Here is a 20,922-nt window from a genome sequence, read left to right on the forward strand (position 1 = left end):
CATTAGCGGATTATTTTCCTGACCAGTTCTTATGAATATTCAAATAAACGAGTTGATGATATCATAGCCTAACAATTTCTCAAGTATGTTATGTATGAAATTCGGAAAAATTATTATTTATAGCTAATACAAGTAAAAACATGTTCCCATACCAAGATATATCAGTGTTAACATCTGTTCTTTTTTTTTTTTTTTTTGGTGTTTCAAGGCAAGTTTCGTATTTGTACTGCTGAAAAATTAGATTTGATTTTTTTTTTCATTTCTGTATGTGAAATAAATAAGAAATTGTGAGGGCATGACCTCGTCAATTTTCTGTTTTGAATTCATAACGACTGGTCAAGAAGTGTTTTCCGGGGAAAAGAAGGTGAAATTTCAAAATGTCATATCTTCCTTATTTCTTACTAGTACTGCAGTATCCGATTTCTGCCATTTTGTATTGATCTGTAGGGAATATATTTTTCCTTTTATTTCTATAAAACTGGGTCTGAAGGCAGATGTTTTCTATATTTCTATATTTTCTATATTTAGAAGCATTACTTCATTGTAATAAAAAAAACAAGATGCTAGAATTAGTTCACCGACATGGTTTTAACGCCATTGGTGCCAGTGTCTAGCAATTATTAGAACTTCACAGAATGAAACAAAATTAGCAATGACAACAAAGCCATGATACAGCACTTTTTTTCCGAGTTCAAACACATTCAAGAACTATAATCTCTTCATCAAAAGTTATTGCATGATTCATTGCCCATAAGTGGAGATTCGCCATAAATGGGCCTACAAAATCTCAAGGCCGTGTCACACCTTACCGGGCAAGCCTTGCGTGCGACTTGCAAAGAAGAATTTTTACTACCCGAAGGTCCCCGGAATGAGCCGCACATGACAGTACCTAGCACGTATCTCACCCGTAGTCACGCGGAGGTGTGCACGCAAATCTCTTTACCCGCAACCATGTTTAGGCCCTGTCACACCTTTCCGGGCAAGCTATGCATTCTGTTGCGTGTAGGGATTTTCCAGCATACCGGGAATTTCTGAGGGCGAACAAGGATTTGGGCGAGTCAGTGCATGTGTCTTACTTGCTGGACGCGTTATACTTAAATTTTACTTGCGGGTATACTGTGTGACCTTTGTACCAGTCGCGTGGGGGCTGACAACTCAGTGAAGGAATTCCTCTGAAGGAATGACCGAAGTCCAACGGAATGTCATTATCTTGGCTGCATACGGGGACTGAGACGTACCTGCGTGGGAGTTGCCTGCGAAGTGCTGCCGCTAAGGGCCTCCTACTGGCGTTCTGCGTTGACATCTCCGGGATCCCCGCGACTCACCCGGAAAAAGTTTTGGTCATGCTCAAAACTTGGCTGCGGTTAAATCGGACTTGCGTGAGCACCTCCGGGCAAGTACGCGCTAGGCACTGTCAGGTGCGGACCAACTGCAGAGAGCTGCAGGGAGCAAATTTGTTTCCCCGCAAGTCAAGCCGCAAAACTTCCCCAGATACGGTATAACAAGGCCTTGAGCATGCTCAAAACTTGTTCCGAGTGAGTCATGGGGTTCGCTCGCAGAGGTACACGTAGAACACCAGTAGGAGACTCTTGCCGGCAGCACCTCGCAGGAGTTGGCTCTCACGCAGGTCACACGGAATGTACGCAAGTAGAAGCTAAGTAACACGCGTCTAGTAGGTAAGAAACAAATGCGAAAATTGCAAACATTCTTGTTCGCCCGCGGAAAATCTTCTACGTGCTGGAAACCTCTCCTCTCGCCACAAAAGCACGCGTAGCTTGCCCGGATGTGTGACACGGCCTTCAGAATGCGCGCTACCAATATAGTCGTGCGCGCTGTTACGATGATTCCGTACAAAATGCTGAAACGCACATGCAGCGTCCCATATGCGTCAGTTCGTGAAACGTATTGGCGGCAGTTGTAACGAAAAACACGGGAGGCGTAGATGGATGCGTCAGTTCGTGAAACGCGCAAGCGCGTAAAACGCAACATTTTCATTTTCACGAACTGACTTACATGTTCGCTTGAAGTTATTTAATGAATTAATGACCAGATGAACTTCAATCTAACGCTACATGTAATATAGGAACTTGCTCTCTCTCCCTATCAACAAAATTAATTAATTTCATTCTGTAACGATCAAGAAAAAGCAAGCCAAACTTTTGAAAGCGTTTATCTCAGAATCAACTTTGATCGTCAGGTGTCACTTGCGTCGGCTCGTGAAACGACCGACAAATTGAAATTTGATGGATTAATTGCCTTTTGAAGCAAGCTCTTTATATATATATATATATATATATATATATATATATATACATAAGGAAGCTAAAACAATTCAAAGCAACAATGTGTTTATATCATTAACATATACTCATTTTATTACCTTAACTTAGTTTCGTAAATTCAAATACAGTACTTCCCAATTATGAGGGAGCTCTGGGTCTCAATAGTAGCATATTAGGGGTGACGGCGGGGGACCAGACCAGAGCATCCGCTGTCATTGAATCTTCGGGAGTGGTAAGCGAAGAGTGCGTATTTACGTACGATTATAGTCCATTGGCATTATAGGTAGGGGCACAGGAGAGTCTGCTGGCACTTACAGAGGAATACCAAATGTACGTATGGATTATAGTAGATGAAGCGATGTTAGTAGAAAACGTGACTTAGTGAAATGATTTTGAGGAAAATCGGTCAGTCAGTTGAAAATCTATGAATTCTTAGGTTTCGGTTGCTGCTATCGCAGGATGAGAAGTCTACAACATGGGGGACGTCGCCAATGGAAAAGGATGTAAGAATATCATGTGAAAGAAATAACATTTTCACTTTCCTGGCATCTCATTATAATCACCTTATTTACCTCATTCAGAAAGCGCGGGGGGGGGGTGGGGGAGATTAAATTTTCTCTCATCATAGGTAGTAACAAGTCGAAGGAATGTGAACTTTTCACAGAAAAAAAAAATCAATTCTATGGAATTCGTTATATCGTTTTCTATACGTGACGTGACAAAATGCTGTAGTCCCCTTATCCATCAGTAGTGGCATTGAAACATGTGAATGGATCTTCTGATTTTCCTCAAGCTTTCACTGATGTGTTCAACTAATATTGCTACATTCATTCAACCTACATTTTTATTTACTTAAAGGGGATGGCTAGTAACTGATCAGTGGGAATCAGTGGGAATGCTGAGGGATGATTGTTCCAATCCTTGTGGGATTCATTTAAGAGTACATTATATATCTACTGTTGTGTGAAAATTACTTGCTTCAGAACAGTCTCATATTCAAGTAATGTGCAGATTAATGCCCCGTCACTGACCAGGCACGCTAACCTGGAAACATCCAACTGCACATTACTTGAATATGAGACTATTCTGAAGCAAATAATTTTCACACAACAATAGATATATAATTTGCTCTTAAATGAATCCCACAAGGATTGGAACAATCATCCTCCAGCATTCCCACTAATTCCCACTGATCAGTTACTAATAGCCATCATGGAACGCTCAAGGGGATTTGGTCGTTGACTCCCAATCTTCATAATCAATATAGCTAACGGCTATGGTCCGGTAAAAGTGTGCTGAGGCGCCAGTGTTGGCTGACTGTGGGATCACCCTCCTTCCATAGACCGTTGGCCATCGGATTTCACTAGGTCTATAGATACGATTAGTGTACGATGAGTGTCAGGTGAAAGTTGAGTTGATGAGCTATTAACCCTTCGATCTCACAACCAATAGTCGGACGGTGCAGAAAATCATTTACCCTCTGATGAGTGTTGCACGAGTGTTGCCCAAAAAGGGGGGGGGGGCGGCAGAGGCGGTAGAATTTTCACATTTTCAGCTTCTTCTTGAAAACGGGTGGAATTGTATTTAGTGGTTGTATACGGCAAGTGGCCTTTATAGACAGGTTCGATCTTTAACATGCCTTTTCTCTCGGAGAGAATTGTTTTTAATGCTGGTCGCATACGGCAGGTGGCTACTACAGACAGGTGGTCACGAAGACAGGTTTTACCGTACAGTTAAACCTATCTATAGCTCTATAGCGGCTATGCACCCAAGGGAAATGAAAAAAAACAAACAAAAACCCGGCCGTTATAAACAGGTGGCCCGCTAAAGACAGGAGATCGCCAAGACAGTTTTAACTGCAAATAAAAATGGTAATGATTCATGCGTAGTTTTGATAGAGGATCTATCTTGTATAGGTACATGAACAATGTTGATGAAGTGAATCATTTGCACATGAAATTGACCGTTTGCACATTTCCCGGGGTCACGTTTGCACTTTTCCCATTGATGCAATTCAGAGATTCGCACATTTCCCTACAAGACGTTTGCATATTTTCCGCGTTTGCACTTTTCCTGGCCAACGCAATCGTCGCAAATCTAAAGCTCCCTAATACATGTACTGTTTAGGAAAGCCCCAACGCTGTGCTTATGATTAACAGTTGATCGTCATGCCTAACGCCACACGAGTAGAATAGGTAAGCCGCCGCTATAAACATGTATTTAGTACAGACAGACAGTGGTGGGACCTATTTCACAAGTACGCCCTCGGAAATTTTCATAAATCATTGAATTAACAGACTTTACACTGATCCTTTGTTACAGCTTGATCTCTAGACCTTGTGTAGGAAGTACGGTCTAGCTAATTATCGTGTGAATTAACTATAGGTCTACTCAAGTAACCTTTGTCTTGATCAAGTAGTAATGGCATTGTAAGTCTAGTAAGAGCCATGTTTGTGAATTGTGCAATTGGTGGATAGTGTTGTGCTCAGAGCTGGAGCTGGAGCTGAACTATAGCAATACGGATGCAACGAGGTCATTTGTACTTATGCCTGTAGTGTAGGTCTACCGCTACCGTTACATAGTATATTATAGTTTTGGTTACACACGAACAGACAACATCATTACAATCTGATATCGTCTTTCATTTTCATAACTGCGTGTTCTGCAGAGGTCTTAAAAAAGACGGAAAGAGACCTAAAAAAGACACAACGAGGTGTTGACAGAGATCGTGCTAAATTGGAGCGAGATGAAAAGAAACTGGTAAGTAATAATGATATTTCCCTGTTCTTAGTTACATGTTCGAATCCTTTCCATCAAAAAGGAAAAGCACATCTGCAGCATTTCAAGGGATTTTTTTTTTCATATGAAAAGTTAGATATTTCTTTGTAATATGCTTATGACCTCAACAATACAGTAGACCCTTAACCTTTGAAAATATGAGAATAGTCAGATTTTTACCTATGAAATATTGGCTTGAATAGCATGCAAATGACATAGTAATAATCCTGTATTTGTATATGTTGGTTTGCAAATTGATCAAATCAAGGTTCCTCAACAAGAATTCATTTGTCAAAATTGCTTTTTTAAAAGAAGAATCTGTTTATAAGTGTATGAATATTTTGATGTTTTGTTGGATTTGTTTCTGTACTCTGCCACAGATGGCACAAATTTAGGTGGGACACGCAGTGAATTCAAATTGAATCTTCAGCTCGCAGGACTATGCATGTGCACTGTATAGTCCTCCCCATTTTGAAAATGGTTCAACGAAAATGTCGTACCCTCTCATGTTCCTATCGTAGGTGTTTAATATCTGTTTGATTTGGAGTTTGTGAATTGCAAATTGATATTTGGTCTACCATTTTGCAGGAAACGGAAATAAAGAAAGCTGCAAAGCAAGGGAATAAGGAGGTAAAGTATGATGATATGTCCTCTTGACTTAAAGGGATGGTTCAGTATTGGTGGAGATGAGAATTGGGCTTTTAACTTTTTGCGAGATACCAAGAAAACACTTATGATATAGTACAGAGCATACCATTTTAAGAGGAATTCAAAGTTTATTATTGATGAAAATCGGGTTTGGAATGACTGAAATATCCAAAATCAAAGTAAAACAAAGCGATCGTAATAAAGTGTGGGTCCCACACTTTATTAGAATCGCTCTTTTTTGGATATCTCAGCCATTTCAAAACCAATTTTCATCAAATAAACGTTGAATTCCTCATAGAATTACATGCTCTTTCTTATTTCATAAGAGGTTTCTCATTATCTCACCAAAAAATGTTAGAAATCTGAAATTAGGTCTCAACCAAAACTGTACAATCCCTTTAAACTTTGTCATCATCATAATCAGCATGATCATCATCGTCGTCGTCGTCACAATCGGTTATTTGTTTCTTGATTCAAGTCTTTGAATAGGTATTGCACTGTAAGAAAAGTTAGAATTGAGTGATTTATTGGTATAAATGGGGGTGGCCTGTACATAATATCCCCCGAAATTTAAAAAAAAAAATTGGATGAAGAAGAATTATGATTGTATTGAGTTCGACATGTTGCGAGACGTTCGATTGACGTCCGCCGAGTGAGAGCTAAACATTCTATCTCCAAGAATTTGTGTACATAATTTTTTTTTTTTCAAGTGCTCGCTCGCTTCGCTCGCTCAAAATATCGTTGATGCATGGTTCTAACGTTGAAAAATGTCATACCAGTATATAGTCCGGGCTAGAAGGCACCCAACCTTGTTTTTTATGTATACAGTGTTTTTTGATGGTTTCTTGTCAATTCGAGGGTGCTGATTCCAAATCCGATTGATGCCACTCGCGTAACCTTGAGCATTTTCGGCAAAATGCAAAAATCCAAAATGGCAGCCAGATATGCTAATTCGGCCGTGATAACCACAATAATGTGCATTATATGACCAATTATTCTGCCAAACTTTGTACGTTTCTGTTCTAGAGTTACTCCATCTGCATTTGCAAGAGAATTTTCATTTCATATAGGTTCATTTCGTATTTAAAGCTCATTTTCAATTCAAAATGGCCGCCATTCCTATGCTCATGTACTATATGAATGGTAAAACATATGCATGGAAATATAGAACAAATTTACTGTATTTCCAGTCCCGTACCTACGCTATCATAAAGCGCTGCATGTGTAATACAAATATGTTGGGTGCCACTTACAATATAGAGGGCCTACATGTATTTTTGAGCATTTAATATTCATAAACCTTACGATGTTTAAAACAATTTCTTATATATTTTATTTTGTCTCAACAACGAATATAAGTTCACTAAATTTCAAAGTTCATTTTTATTTTTTTTAAAGATCTCTTTAATTGGATATTTGGTAGCAGCTAGGCGACATCAGCCCCAAATTTGCAGGATTCTCAGGCTAAAGATGCATATTAGTCCTGCAATTGCTTTAATTGCAACCACATCTGGTGATGTTCAGCACTTCCTCAGGGGTCAGAGGGCGATTATTTGCCATAGAAACAGGATGAAGACATGAAGACTTGCTTGATCACCACCCGATGAAGCCCTATTATATGGCTTTGTTGCCAGGCCAGAAACAGTGTTGTAGGTGATTTGGGTGGTATCATAAATGACATCAGACCAGCATCTGCACCACCCTGTTTTGGGGTCAAAGCATTCAAGCGACGGGATGGAAATCTAGGCTTGTGGGATTTCAGACGCATTGATGGCAGGTTGTTCGGGGGGGAGGGGGCATTTCATGAAGCGTTTTTTCAGATCTTTTCTTTTTGACAAACAGTTGTAAGCTACTAAAATCCTTGCATCTGATTGGCTGAGAGCAAATTTGTCAGACAAAATGCTTCATGAAATGCCCCCCATGCTATCGTGTTTGGAAGGTCAGAATATGTGTTGACGGCACTGGTGACACTTGCCATCCTTTCCTTCCAGCGTGAGGGAGAGTGATCGAGTGCCAGTGAAGGAGGGTGGACTTCCTTAGCCTATGCTTGGAAGGCTTGCCACAGAGGGCTACCTTGACCATAGCGTTGGCAAGCTGGTTACTAAGATGGAAGGCATGGGTCTGATGATAATCTTTTAAGGGTTGGGGCAAAGTCTCTAGAAGGTGAAATACTCCTCTATTGTCGTGAGATGGGTCAGTACTCGGCTCATGTCATCCAAGGACTATGAGACGTAAAGGCAAGATCATCTGCAAACTTCCTACGTGAAGTGAATGTTATGTCACCACGTATATGTTAAAAAGAGCTCTAGTAGAGTTAGTTTACAGCCACCATTAAGGAGGCCATCATTCAGAGTCCTACACAGCTGGTTTGATTACCTAGAGCAATCCTGAATCTGCAAGTGCTGAAGATTAAAGACAAGCAGTATGAAGTTGTTATAACGCTGCTTTCAGAGTGAGGCAGCACTGTGCAGATCTCAGAGGCTCCCTTGACATCATATACGCAAACACATTCACTCCGAAAAAAAAATGGTGGTAAAATTCATCTACCTTGAGAGCAGTGAAGCTTTCCACTTACCATGGCTGCATTTAGGTAACAATTCAATGTCAGCATGCGTATTGTCAGATAGGTCTGTGGATGGTTGCTGGTAAGGTTGGGCTTTGGATCTTCTGTAAAGGAGTGCTCAAGCAAATCCCCATGTCTTCACCCTGTCTCTATGGCAAGATCACCCAGTGACCTCTACAAAGTATACCTTGTGAGGCAATTGCAGGATTGCAGGGGTTGCGGAACAGACTTTTCTCCTGATGGCAGTAGCAATGCTCCTGACAACGACTCACTCTTATAATATGCGTCTTTCAGCATCATATGCGTCAACTTCATTACATAGTGACTGCATTCTTAGACAAAATATAAATTCAATGATGGATGTTACAAAATAAGACTACTGTGGTGTGATGACTTTCTGTTTCCTGACTTTCTGTTTGCAATGAAAAAGAAATAACATGTTGGATACTACGATCGATACTTTACCAAACTCTTTGTGATTCTCCAAACACAAGACCATGCTGTTACATTTTAACCAGCCATGAGCAAATAGGTGAAATCACCCAATCACAGAACCAGTGGTAAATCTGATCTACGATATACAGATAAGGCAGAAGGTCATTTGTCATTTGTATTTTCAAGCAAATCATATTCTGGGTTAACGTGACAGATTTTTGGGCACTTTTTTTTCTTTCAGAGATTTGACGACAGGACGTAAGGTGGTCCCTTTTTTATACTTTCCCCTGCCTCATGTTCTTTCTGGGATGAGGGGACTGAAAAGTTTGTAAAATATCGCTTTTAGACAATGTAGAACAGGACAGTTGATTGGAATTTTCATTTGTGTCATCATCTAAGATTTAGCCCTTTAAAGATTCAGTAAATCAGAGTAAACATCAGAGAAATCAGAGAATGTTTAACATCTCAAGGCAAGTAAGTATCAAATGATAATATCTAATAATTCCTGATAAACGATCTTGATGTTGGCGTCAATTCAAGTTTTGGTGGATTTTTCCAAATTTCTCGGGAAAATCCAGATTGATGTAGCAAACGTTGGATGCTTGCATAAAAAAAATAAAACAGGTTTTGTTAGTAACAACCTTTTGATTTATAATCAGCACAAAAATTGCTAAACAGTGTACCTGAGTGACAGAAAAAAAAAATTCCGTGTACAATTTATTTACCGTTCATATTTTGCAGGGGTATATGAGTGGCATCCATTTTGAAGTTTTGTATTAGAAGAATATAACAAGCCTAAAAGCAATATATTTTCTGTTTGTTTGCTTGTTTGTCTGCTTGTTTTGCTACTGGCACTCATCGGATTTACATTGCACATGCAAATCTTGATAAAAGCGTAGGTATGTGACTGAAAATTCGTCTTCTATTTCTATGCATATATTTTGCCATTCATGTAGTACATGAGTATAGGAGCGGCGGCCATTTTGAATTGAACATAAGCTTTAAACACTAAATGTACCTCCTCAAATGAAACATTTCTTGCTTGTGCAAGTAGAATTACTCAAGGAACAAAAATTTAAAAAAATTTGATGGAATAATTGGTCATAAAATTGACATAATTGGGATTATCATGGCCATTTTGGATTTTTGCATTTGGCCGAAAATGCTCAAGGTTACTCGAGTGGCATCAATCGGATTTGGAATCAGCACCCTCGAATTAACAAGAAACCATCAAAAAACATTGTATATATAAAAAAACAAGGTTAGGTGCACTTTCTATGGGGCCTAGCCTGGACTAATACCTGCTGCGCGGCGCGCCTCTCCGGACCATACAAATTACAATTTGATCAACAATTTCCCAAATATAACATATAAATTGTGTATAAGACATGATTATTTCCATTTCAGTACCAAAAATGCAAGAGCTCCCTCGTGTTGGAGGGGTGGGGGATACAAACTATGAATTATCTACTCTGAGGATTCACAATTTTCTCAATATGAGACCAAATTAGTGTGCACAAAGCCGTTGAATGACGATCATCACAATGCAAAATTCTCTCATGCGGAAGGGGGTATTCCCCCTCCAAATTTCTGCCCCACAAGATTGCCTAGAATATTTTACCAAAAGGATGCACCAGATCTCTGATTTTCAAGTCTGAAAATGCAAAATCTTCCTCGTGTGGGAGGGGTATCACCCTCCCCCTGCAAAGTCCATTAATATATTATGTCTTTACTTTTTTGATACAAACAAAAATCGAGCTATTCTTCTTCTACATTATTCTTGAGTTTGGGATTATAAGATGAATGGGAAAGTACATTTTCAGTAGTTTTTCTACAACCCTTTTTTTGAAGAGTAGTGAGATCAGGTATGTCTTAGAGGCCCCTTTTCATTTCTTGATAACCCTTTGCGAACTCTTCACTTTCAAGTCTGATAACTTTTGAAAGGATAGCACTACTGCTTTGAAAGTTGGCATTAATCATGGACAGAATGTTTTAATAGAGCGCGTTCAATTTCGATTTAATCTGCTAATCCCTTCATTGTTGCTGCTCCAGTGGTTTACATCCTGTTTTTTTTTTTTTGTCCCATTCGTCGCACAGCTAGCACGGTTTGGTAAAGATTGAACGCTTGAATAGACAGATAGACCCTTGACTTCAGAGCCTCTTTTCTCGGTTCGCACTTTTCCAGAGTGAGCGCTCTCTTTCCAATATTTAGATAGGTTATATAGGATTGTCCATTTGAATTGATTTATACATCATTATAAAGCTTAGAATATGTCCTTAGCTAAAAATCCATGTATGTCGACTTTTTGTTTGTTTTGTGGTGCAGGGTCACAAATTAGAGATAGAATTCGCTAATCCTGTTTTGATTGATTATTTCAGGTACACTGTAATCAGTTTTACAAATACTGTTGTATAAATATGTTACTTGTATGTTATGTTTTGATGAGGCCTTTTGAAGGCATCATCGTTTGTCACGGTACTCTTCTATTCTTTTGTAAAAGCTAAATGTGTATATGCTTGTGGTAGGAGCCCCGATAAAGAACGTGTAGATGACATGCATGTAGTCCTGTCTCTGTCTTTGTTTTTCCCATGTAACAGGCATCGAAAATCCTCGCCAAACAGCTCGTTAACCTTAGGAAGCAGAGAGTTAGCTTGTGTGGAGCCAGTGCCCAGATAACCTCTATCAACGCTCAGTCAAAGGTGCGGTATATGGTCATTTGAACATAGAGTATAATAATCCCCATGTTTCTCCAGCAAGATTAACCTGATTTCCACTTCTCTTTCATTTTGTTCTTTTCATGTAAGAGAGGTCATAGAGGACTTTCCTTTGAATTAAAGGAAATGTGTCTAAATTTTGTTGTTTCTGAAATTCAGGGTTGAATAAGCATTTGTTATATAAATGATGTCATGATTTAAAATGAAAGAAAATTTGATGAGATGATTGCACATACTTGTGTGTATTATGTTGACTAGAACTATCAGACCTCAACAGTTTTTCCCACGTCCACCTTGCTTGAATTTGAGGATTTATTCTGATGTACTTGTGTAGATTGTAAGATTGTAATGCAATTAAGTGTATAGAGGAAGGATGCAAAATGTCTTGGTCTAATGTACAATGTATACTACCAATTTGAAATGAGGGAATAGATACCTCATATCAATGTATCAAAAAGTGAAAAAGAAAAGCTTGCAAAGATGCATAAAAGCATAGTGGATTGAGTTAAATATTCTGCACCTTAGGTAAAAGAGTACAAATTGGATTGGAAACCACAAAGTTTATAGACAATGCAGTTTTTTTCCCATCAATCCTAATACAGCTATATATGAGGTATTACACATTATGTATGCTCTGTGGACTGACGCCTATACATTCACTGAAACAATTGCTGTGAAAATTGTGAATTTCCTAAATTTCACTCTGAATACAGTGTTCAGGGACCCCTGTTGTCAGACAAGACACCGTAACCTCAATATGGAGCCATGGATACAGCATTGCATGCAACTGATAGATTGCACCCATTTCAGCAAGTACAATACTAATAATCTCTCTTTTCCCTGCAGATCATGGTAGCAAACAAATCCACAGCTGAGATCATGGGTAGAACCGCAAAGGTAAGTTAAAAACTAGTTCAGTATTTTTGTCACATCGGTTCAAAGATTTTCAAGAGACTGTGGGGCGTCCAGATCCATAAAGAAGAAATCCACTCCAGAATTTAATCAATTTTATGAGAAAGAGGACAAAATCCTTTCACAACCGTGCAAAAATGATCAAAATCGGATAAGAAATCAGGAAGTTATGACTGTCTGATATTTCAATTTTTTTCTGAAAACAATAACTTGACCAGTCATTATGAATATTCAAGTCAGCAAGTTTATGATGTCATGCTCTCACAATTTCTTATTCATTTCATATACAGAAATGACAAAAATGTCATATTCAGCTGGATAATCAAAATATGAAAAGGAGAGATGTTAACTTTAATTTATTTTGGTATAGAATATGCTTTTATCTGTATTAGCTAAAAATAACAATTTTCCGAATTCAATAAACAACATTATCTGAAAAATTGTGAGGGCATGACATCATCAACTCAGTCATGACTAGTCAAGAAATGTTTTATGAAAAAAAATGAAATTTCAAAATGTCATATCTTCATTATTTCTTTCTGGCAGGGATTTTTTTCTCTTTCTTTTGGAGTTTATTTATTTTTGGGGTGGATTTCCTGTTCGAGGGAATCGTGGATGTGGTTACATCAACAGCACCTGTACCGCAAGGTTGTAATACCCCCTGTATAGAAAACAGCGTACAGATTCATCAAGGAACATGTGTGGACATTTTGCATGCCCTTGAAAATGTTATACCTGCTCAGGAACACCTCTGCAACAAACTGTGTGGAGTCTGAAAGAGGTCTGTGCCTATGTGTGCATGGTCCATGTAGAGCCAGCAAGGACTTTGTGCAAAGACCTATAGGGCCCCGTTTTATCAAAAGATAAAATCAATTTTAAATTTCCTTACTACACAGGCTGCCATAGGCTTACAGTTGAAATCAACTTCGTAATAAAATTTAACTCTTCATAAAACAGGGCCCTAATAGACCTATGAGTCTGTACAGCTGTCCATAAAAACATATGTGCACGCCCCAGCACGGGCCCTTGTGGAGCCGGGAAATGTGCAAACGCCGGGAAATGTGCAAACACCGGGAAATGTGCAAATTAATGTCTCGCCGGGAAATGTGCAAATTTCATCGACGGGAAATGTGCAAACTTGACGCCGGAAAATGTGCATAAGTTCAATTTTGCCGGGAAATGTGCACACATCACCGGGAAACGAGCAAACCATTTATTTTAACAATACTGTGTATAAAGATAATAGCTAAACTCCATGTCAAAACAGCGCATGAACCTCCGCAATTAATATTATTTTCTTAATAAGATCCTAGACAGATTTTCAACAAAAAGTGGCAGGTAGCACCATTATTGCAATGGGATTTTAATTTGTTTAGACTAGTCATACCCCCCTTTTTTCGGGGGGGGGGGGGGCCTCAAAGTCCCAGAACTACGATTTTATCAAAATTCTTCTTATATTCTATACCCGAATAAGATAGAACTTGGTTGGTGGTATAAAACATTGATGACAGTAGTTCAAGTTTAATGGCAAATCCAGGGATTCAGGACACGAGGCCATGGGGGGGGGGGGGAGGCTTCAACACCCCTCCCTAGCCCCCTTTCGGGGAAGGGTGGGGAGTTAAAGCTTAAGATTTCTAAATCTTTGGAATTTTTAATCTTCTTCTGTCGAACCGAAAAAAGATAGAACTACGTTAATGCTATGCAGACACTATAGTTACTGAAATTTCAGGTTTGATGACGACGAATCCAGGGTTGCCCTGATAGGGGGTGTGAGGGGGGGGGGGGAGGGGAATTGTTCACATATTCTGTATGTTCATGAAAAATCTTAACGGATTTTCACCTTATTTGATTTTGATTTGTTAAAATGACCACCCCCCCCCAAGAGGAAGGGGGGGGGGGGGAGTGTAAGCCTCAGAGAGTCCCTATAAAGTCTGGATCTCCTGTAGAACCGAAAAAGATAGAACTAAGTTAGTGCTATGAAAACATTAATGACTGAAATCTCATGTTTGATTATGGTGGGTGCAGAGCTGCCCTGATTGGGGATGGGTCGGGTGAGGGGGAGGGGGGGATTTTCCTAATTTTTTAATTAATGTCTTCATTAAGCATTAGCTGTAAGCACTAACTTAGCCCTATCTTCTTCTTTTTTGTTCGACAGAAAAAGATAACATTCCACAGTTTAGGGACTCTGAGGCTTCCCCCCCCCCCCTTCAGCGGGTATGTGTGTGTGTGTGAGTGGAGGGGGGAGGCTCATTTTCTCAAATTAAGATCAAATCACCATAAAACGCCAAGTTTTTTTTTGAAAATCCGTGGTAGATTTACCAAGAAGATGCTGAAAATGTGGAAAAACCCTCTCCTCCCCTCCCAATCTGGGCACTCTGGGTTCGCCATAATCAAACGTGAAATTCCAGTCATTAATGTCTTCATTAGCACTAACTTACCTCTATCTTTTCCGGTTTGACAGAAGGACAAAAAAAAAAAAAAAAATCCAGAGTGTAGGGACTCTGAGGCTTCAACCCCCTCCGGGGAGGGCTCATTTTATCAATTAAGATCATACTACCATAAACGTGCTATTTGCCAAGTTTGATGAAGATTCGTTGTAGATTTTTTAAAAAGAAGCTGAAAATGCGGAAAATCCCCCTCCTCCCTCCCCCCCCTCCATCCCCCGATATGGGCACCCCTTGATCCGCCATAATCAAACATGAAATTTCAATCATTAAAGTCTTCATATCACTAACTTACCTCTTTCTGTTCTGGTTTGACAGAAGAAGATTGAAAAATTCCAGAGATCAAGGATCTGACGCTAGGGTCATTTGCACTCATTTTAACAAATAAAGATTATATCACCGTAAAGATGCTATCTGCCAAGTTTGGTGATAATCTGTCGTGAGATTTATCGAGAAGATGCTGAAAATGTGGGCAATCCCCCTCCTCTGCGTCACCCCCCCCCTTTCCCCCATCAGGGCACCCCTGGATCCGTTATAATAAAAAAAGAAATGGAATTTCAGTCATTAATGTCTTCAAAGCACAGAAGAAGAGAAAAAAAAATCCATAGTTCAGGGACTTTGAGGGTTCAACCACCCCCTCCTTTGGTGGTGGTGGTGGGGAGGGGGGACTCATGTTAAAAAATTACAACCACATCATTATAAAATGCTGTCTGCAAATCTGGTGAAAATCCGTTGTGGGGTTTACAAGAAAATGTTGAAAATGTAAAAAAAAAAAAAAGACAAGTGGTCGCTATAGACAGGGGGCTAAGACAAGTGGTAAAGGTAGTTAATGATTCATCCGCAGGTTTGATTGAGAGTTTCTCTTCCATCTATATATAGTATAGGTGAAATGAACGGTTTGCACATATCCCGGCGGCTTTTGCACTTTTCCCGGCAAAATTGAACATTTGCACATTTCCTGGCGTCACGTTTGCACATTTCCCGTTGATGAAATTTAGAGATTTGCACATTTCCCGGCTAGACGTTTGCACATTTCCTGGCGTTTGCACATTTCCCGTTGTTTGCACATTTCCCGGCTCCACAGCCCTTCATGACGGTCTGTGCACGCATGGTCTCCAGGGCAACAAATGAACTGGGAGTCTGTGCCTGAAAAATTTGCACAACTTTCAGATGTGGGCCCTGTGGTGTCCATATACAGTAGGTGAAATGACATCTACATGCATGCTGGATGGGACACTATGCAGGTCTGCACAGATTTCACAATATTGGCTTTGCAAGGGGCCGATAATCAACCCAGGAACTTCAATTTCACCTACGCATTAACGATTATTCTCTCTCATAATGTTATACAGAATAAGCTAGTTCGGAGTTAGCTCATGGGCGCATTGGTACGAATGACCTTTCTCTTTTCTCAGTCGGTTAGGGGCACTTCACTCGTTTTAGAGCGACATAATTCGTAAGCTTTACATAACAATTTATTGGATTCATAATCCTGTTCAAACAAAGAATAGAGTTATGTAGATCAGATGAGCAGAACGATCCGTCAATTTACACTTGGGAAAGCATCCATTTCATTATTTTGCATTGAATGTATTGACAATCTCTTTCTATTGATATTGCCAAATACCACTTTTGCTGTCAGGTGGATGTGCTGGCAAGCAGCATTTATAAGTATCTCATGAATAATCATTACATTACAGATGCTTATCCCAGTGAATTTAAAAAACATTATGCCTGTTGGTCCGAATGACCTTGTTTCTGCTCATGCGCAAAGTGGAACTACGAACTGGCTTATAAGAGTTATATTTTGAAATATTATTAAAGTGATGACGCAAAAGGGCTATGATGTGATATTTTTCAGTTCCATTGTCATCATGCTTTATTCTATGTGATTGAATTTCTCTGTCAATGGGATAACATTTCCATGGATTGTTGAATATCTCTGTGAATAGGAGTAATTTTTCAATTGTTTTGAAATTGTGTGTATAGGGTATGGGGGAAATGAAGAAACATCAGGCCCCTTTCTCTCCGAATAGATATATTTTTTCCATTTTTTTTGGGGGTAATAGTCATTACATATCAGCACATTTAGAAGAATCCTGGAATACACGTTTGATGCCAAAGCTATTTCCCAATTCCCTCGATATTGCAGGCCCTGGGAGCAATGAACAAGCAGATGAAACCACAGAAAATGATGCAGAACATGAAGCAGTTTAAAATGGAGTCAACCAAGATGGAGATGAAGGAAGAGATGAGTGAGTGTGGAGAGGGCAAAGAGGTTTGATTGGAATTGCAAGCCAGGGAAACATCGTTATAATGAGCTGCCTGGAAACATCGAAACCTCCTCGTTATATTGGATATCTCATGGTATCTGGAATAAAAAACAAAACAAAAGAATATCAAAGAAGTGGGACCTGCATAATTACCTTGTTATATCAGTATCTTGCTTTATATTCCACATACTAAGAATCTTGCTATAGAATTGGTCAAGAGCTCATCACGTGATAAAACATATAGTTTTGCCCATCACATCACCTGAGAAGAAAAGTTCGTAACACTTTATAGTGATAGTCATTCTTGTTTCGCTGATCTCTAGTCCACACAGTCCTAACGCGAGATATAGCTTACAATTTTGAGTACGCGCGAACTAAAAGTGCGTTGCAATGTGGTCTATCATTTGACCTGGGTCAAGTGAGAGACCACAGTGCAACGCACTTTTATTTCGGTGCCACGCGCGGGGCGCGGAGCAAATTCGTTGTTTTGTCATCTACGCGCATACGTCTAAGTAAACTACGTAGCCTAAGCCCTGGGGATACCCTAAGAAAGCTAAAACGGTTTCAGATGTGGAATAAATTGGGAACATCTAGGACCCTAGATGTGGAATATAAAGCAAATAATCAACTTTTAGTTTCAGCCAATGAGACAAATCATCACGTCCTCGGCGATCTGAATGTGTACGCTATCTTTCCGAAGCGCACATAGCTGCATCCAGATCGCCACGGAAGTGATAGTTTGTCCTATCACCTTCACCAACGTTGATTATTTGCTTATAGAGATAAAAATGTAGTTTCCAAAATCATAATCTATTTTTCTTTTTATACTTCCTATCTATCTTTCTATACTTTACTGTTCGGTTATAACGATATTTCGATGTAACGAAAGAAAACCGCCAGTCCTGACAACTTCGTTTAATGGGAGTCCTCTGTTTCACTAGCTGGTGTATATGCCAGGAGTGTCACTGTGTTATGAACACGGCCCATTAAAAGACTTCGTTATTAGTAGTATTGTCATTATTATCATCATCATCATCATCATTTCCTGTGACTACTGTCAGCACTTCTGTTACGACCAAAATCACACTGAGAATGATCGCACAAAAAGAAACAATCAACTAATGTTCGCAGGCGGTTTATTAACAGTGATATTGTGGGTACAGACCCGTAATGGGTTTTCACATCAGTACAATACTAGTAATGATCAATAGAAACAATTATAAATCGGTAATGAAATCACTTACACGTATTACAGCCATATCTTAAATCACAAGGTTCTCGTAATCCTTTGAAAAGGTCCAAATACGATGTTCGATGCACCGATGAATGATCCTTGACGCACCGATGAATGATTCCTGTGGTTACAGCTCGTTATTCCGAAGGTTCGTTATTCCGAAGGCCCTTTATTCCTAAGATTCGTTATTCCGAAGGTTCATTGTTCCGAATTTCATTTTCGGATTAACCAATCTTCGGAATAACGAACCTTCGGAATAACGCCACAAATTTTCGGATTAACGAACCCTTTTTCATTTTCGGATTAACGAACCTCTAGTTATAGGGAATTTGCGTGTTTCGGATTAACGACCCTTCGGAATAACGAACCTTTGGAACAGCGAACCTTCGGAATAACGAACAGCACCCGATTCCTCCAACGTAAATCCAGAGGCGCTGGTTGCAATAGTCCACGTTATAGATCCAGGGTATAGGTCCACAGCAAAATGTGCAGAATCCAACGTTATGACGACCACGTCCAGTCGATGCGTTGAATGATGATTCACTTTATAATGTCCAGCAAGGAATCCAGCCTGTCACGGCTTTGCCGTAACAATGTCCATTGACATAAAAATGGAATCTATCTCCAATGTAGGCAAATTAATTCTCTGCAGGCAAAATGTCTCCCAGGCCTTATCTCCACAAACATAACAGGTCAGCAGGTAAGACAGGACTGACTATAACAAGTCGTTTCAGAACCAGAAGTGACGTAACTCTCAGAGCAGAGGTGTTAGGTACTCTGCCTACTGCAGAATTTCTCCGGCTTTTATATGCATTCATCCCTTTCTAGTACATTCTGTAGTTTTCTCCAACCTGGGGTCACACACTAAAACATACTAGCAAGTCCAAGACTGTTACAGGAATCCTAGCTGACTCACTGCCTAACTACGTGCATAACATCCTGCCAAAAATAACTACCAATCACATTGGGCTACAGGGACAGTGCCTCACTCAGCCAAATATGTTAGCACTTCCTAGAACATTCTAGACTGGGTGAGAATCATTCTAGATTTAGTGAGCTGTAATGTATTTCCTGTTACATGCATGTACTGTAGCTACATTTTATACCACCTAGAAAATTCTCCACTGATCTGGTCAGCCTGTATGTACTATATCTATACCAAATAGAATGTTCTCCATTAATCTGGTCAACCTGTGTACATACACATTAAAACAACCATGCATATCGTACATAATACATGTACATAACTACTAGTGTGTACATTTGTGACACTTCGCAGAAAACAAATAAACAACCGAACGTGGGAAAGTTTGAATTGCCATTTTCTGAGGCCCAATGATTGTCTCTCATTTAGTGAATGACACCCTGGATGACGATCTTGGTGCATCTGACGAGGAGAAAGAGCAAGACGCCATTGTCAACCAGGTCCTGAATGAGATTGGGATCGAAGGCGCCGGAAAGGTATGTCTTGGGAAGATAACGAGAAACTGATTAGTGAGATTCATTTTTTTCCCCCTTGGCAATGTTCCCCTCCAGTGCTCCAGTCACGCACTGGAACGTCCCCCGCGGCTCCGGGAGACTCACGAGGAGGAACCTTTGTGTCCGCATATTGATCATACTTGATTTCTTTGCATACGGAGAGGTTTTCTCAATGATTGTGACCACAGTTGCAAATGAAATTGTTGAAGAATTTCACAAAGGTTACAGTAAAATAATTGAATTTTCCATTTGAAAATCACTCCTGATCAGATATTCGTCACGAATAAAAGTCCTCATGCGACAGGTGAACAATCTTTTTCTCTTTATTGATTTTTTTTTACTTCATCTTTAACAGTTCCAGATATCACTGAATGATTATCCACATTCATTTGAAATTTTGAATTTAGAAGGTGTAAATCAATGTGGATAACTGATGATCTTTCAGAAATAATTTTTTTTATCATGAAATTCGGAGCATTGGTCAAGACGAAGACAAAAATCGCCTTGAAATAGAACAAAGACAAGGTTGAAAAACCTTTTTTTTTTTAAACTAGTGGAGCTGGTGGTCATTTATCTATGTTTTGCAGAATAATCAATAGGTAGGCCTGCAGTATTGTATTCATTAGAATGAGACATTTTATCACCTTATTATATCAACTTGAGCTCCTCAAAAATCGCAGGAGAGTGATTTTAAGGACCTCAGTTGAGCTCCTCGAAAAAATAAGGAGTGTGATTAATGGAGCTCCACCAAATTCTACACGTTAAGGCCTGCCTCATTGCCTAGTCCTTCGTAGGTGACGTAAAGCCGTCGGTTCTGTGAATTGCATGATTATAAGCAGTTCTTGCATACTTCGCAGTCAAATCAGACAAATGATCAATCCAACCTCTGGTTCTCTCTGTTTTTCAGCTCGCCGACACACCAACGTAGCCCTACAATGGATCCCTGGGCAGCAAAGAGAGCGAATCAAAGGCAAAGGACATAGCTCTAGAAGACCATTATCCCTGATGCCTTTGGGGGTCCTGTGACAGAGATGTCTTGCTGTAGCTATGGTGTGCTGTCTCAACGATCACAGACTGTAATACTATGCGTGGCAAGAAAGACTGCAATACCTGCCAGGAAATAGGGATAGTGTGTAAGACATGAAATGTCCCCCTCATG

The 20,922-nt window shown here is 39.7% G+C and overlaps 1 protein-coding gene across 1 annotated transcript in view; it reads left to right on the plus strand.

Moving 5' to 3' along the window:
- Nucleotides 1-20,691, plus strand: part of LOC139739512 (charged multivesicular body protein 2b-like) — a 24,624-nt gene extending 3,933 nt beyond the window's left edge. The window contains exons 2-8 of the mRNA XM_071650117.1: nt 4,951-5,042; nt 5,649-5,690; nt 11,305-11,406; nt 12,268-12,318; nt 16,930-17,032; nt 19,639-19,745; nt 20,671-20,691. Coding sequence (XP_071506218.1) covers nt 4,951-5,042; nt 5,649-5,690; nt 11,305-11,406; nt 12,268-12,318; nt 16,930-17,032; nt 19,639-19,745; nt 20,671-20,691 — 518 coding nt within the window. The remainder of the gene's footprint in view (nt 1-4,950; nt 5,043-5,648; nt 5,691-11,304; nt 11,407-12,267; nt 12,319-16,929; nt 17,033-19,638; nt 19,746-20,670) is intronic.
- The last annotated feature ends 231 nt before the right edge of the window (nt 20,692-20,922 follow it).

The sequence above is a fragment of the Diadema antillarum genome, unplaced genomic scaffold (assembly GCF_040938485.1).
Source record: "Diadema antillarum isolate AM-2024a unplaced genomic scaffold, OU_Dant_1.0 seq00000802_RagTag, whole genome shotgun sequence".
In the NCBI taxonomy this organism is placed as follows: domain Eukaryota; kingdom Metazoa; phylum Echinodermata; class Echinoidea; order Diadematoida; family Diadematidae; genus Diadema; species Diadema antillarum.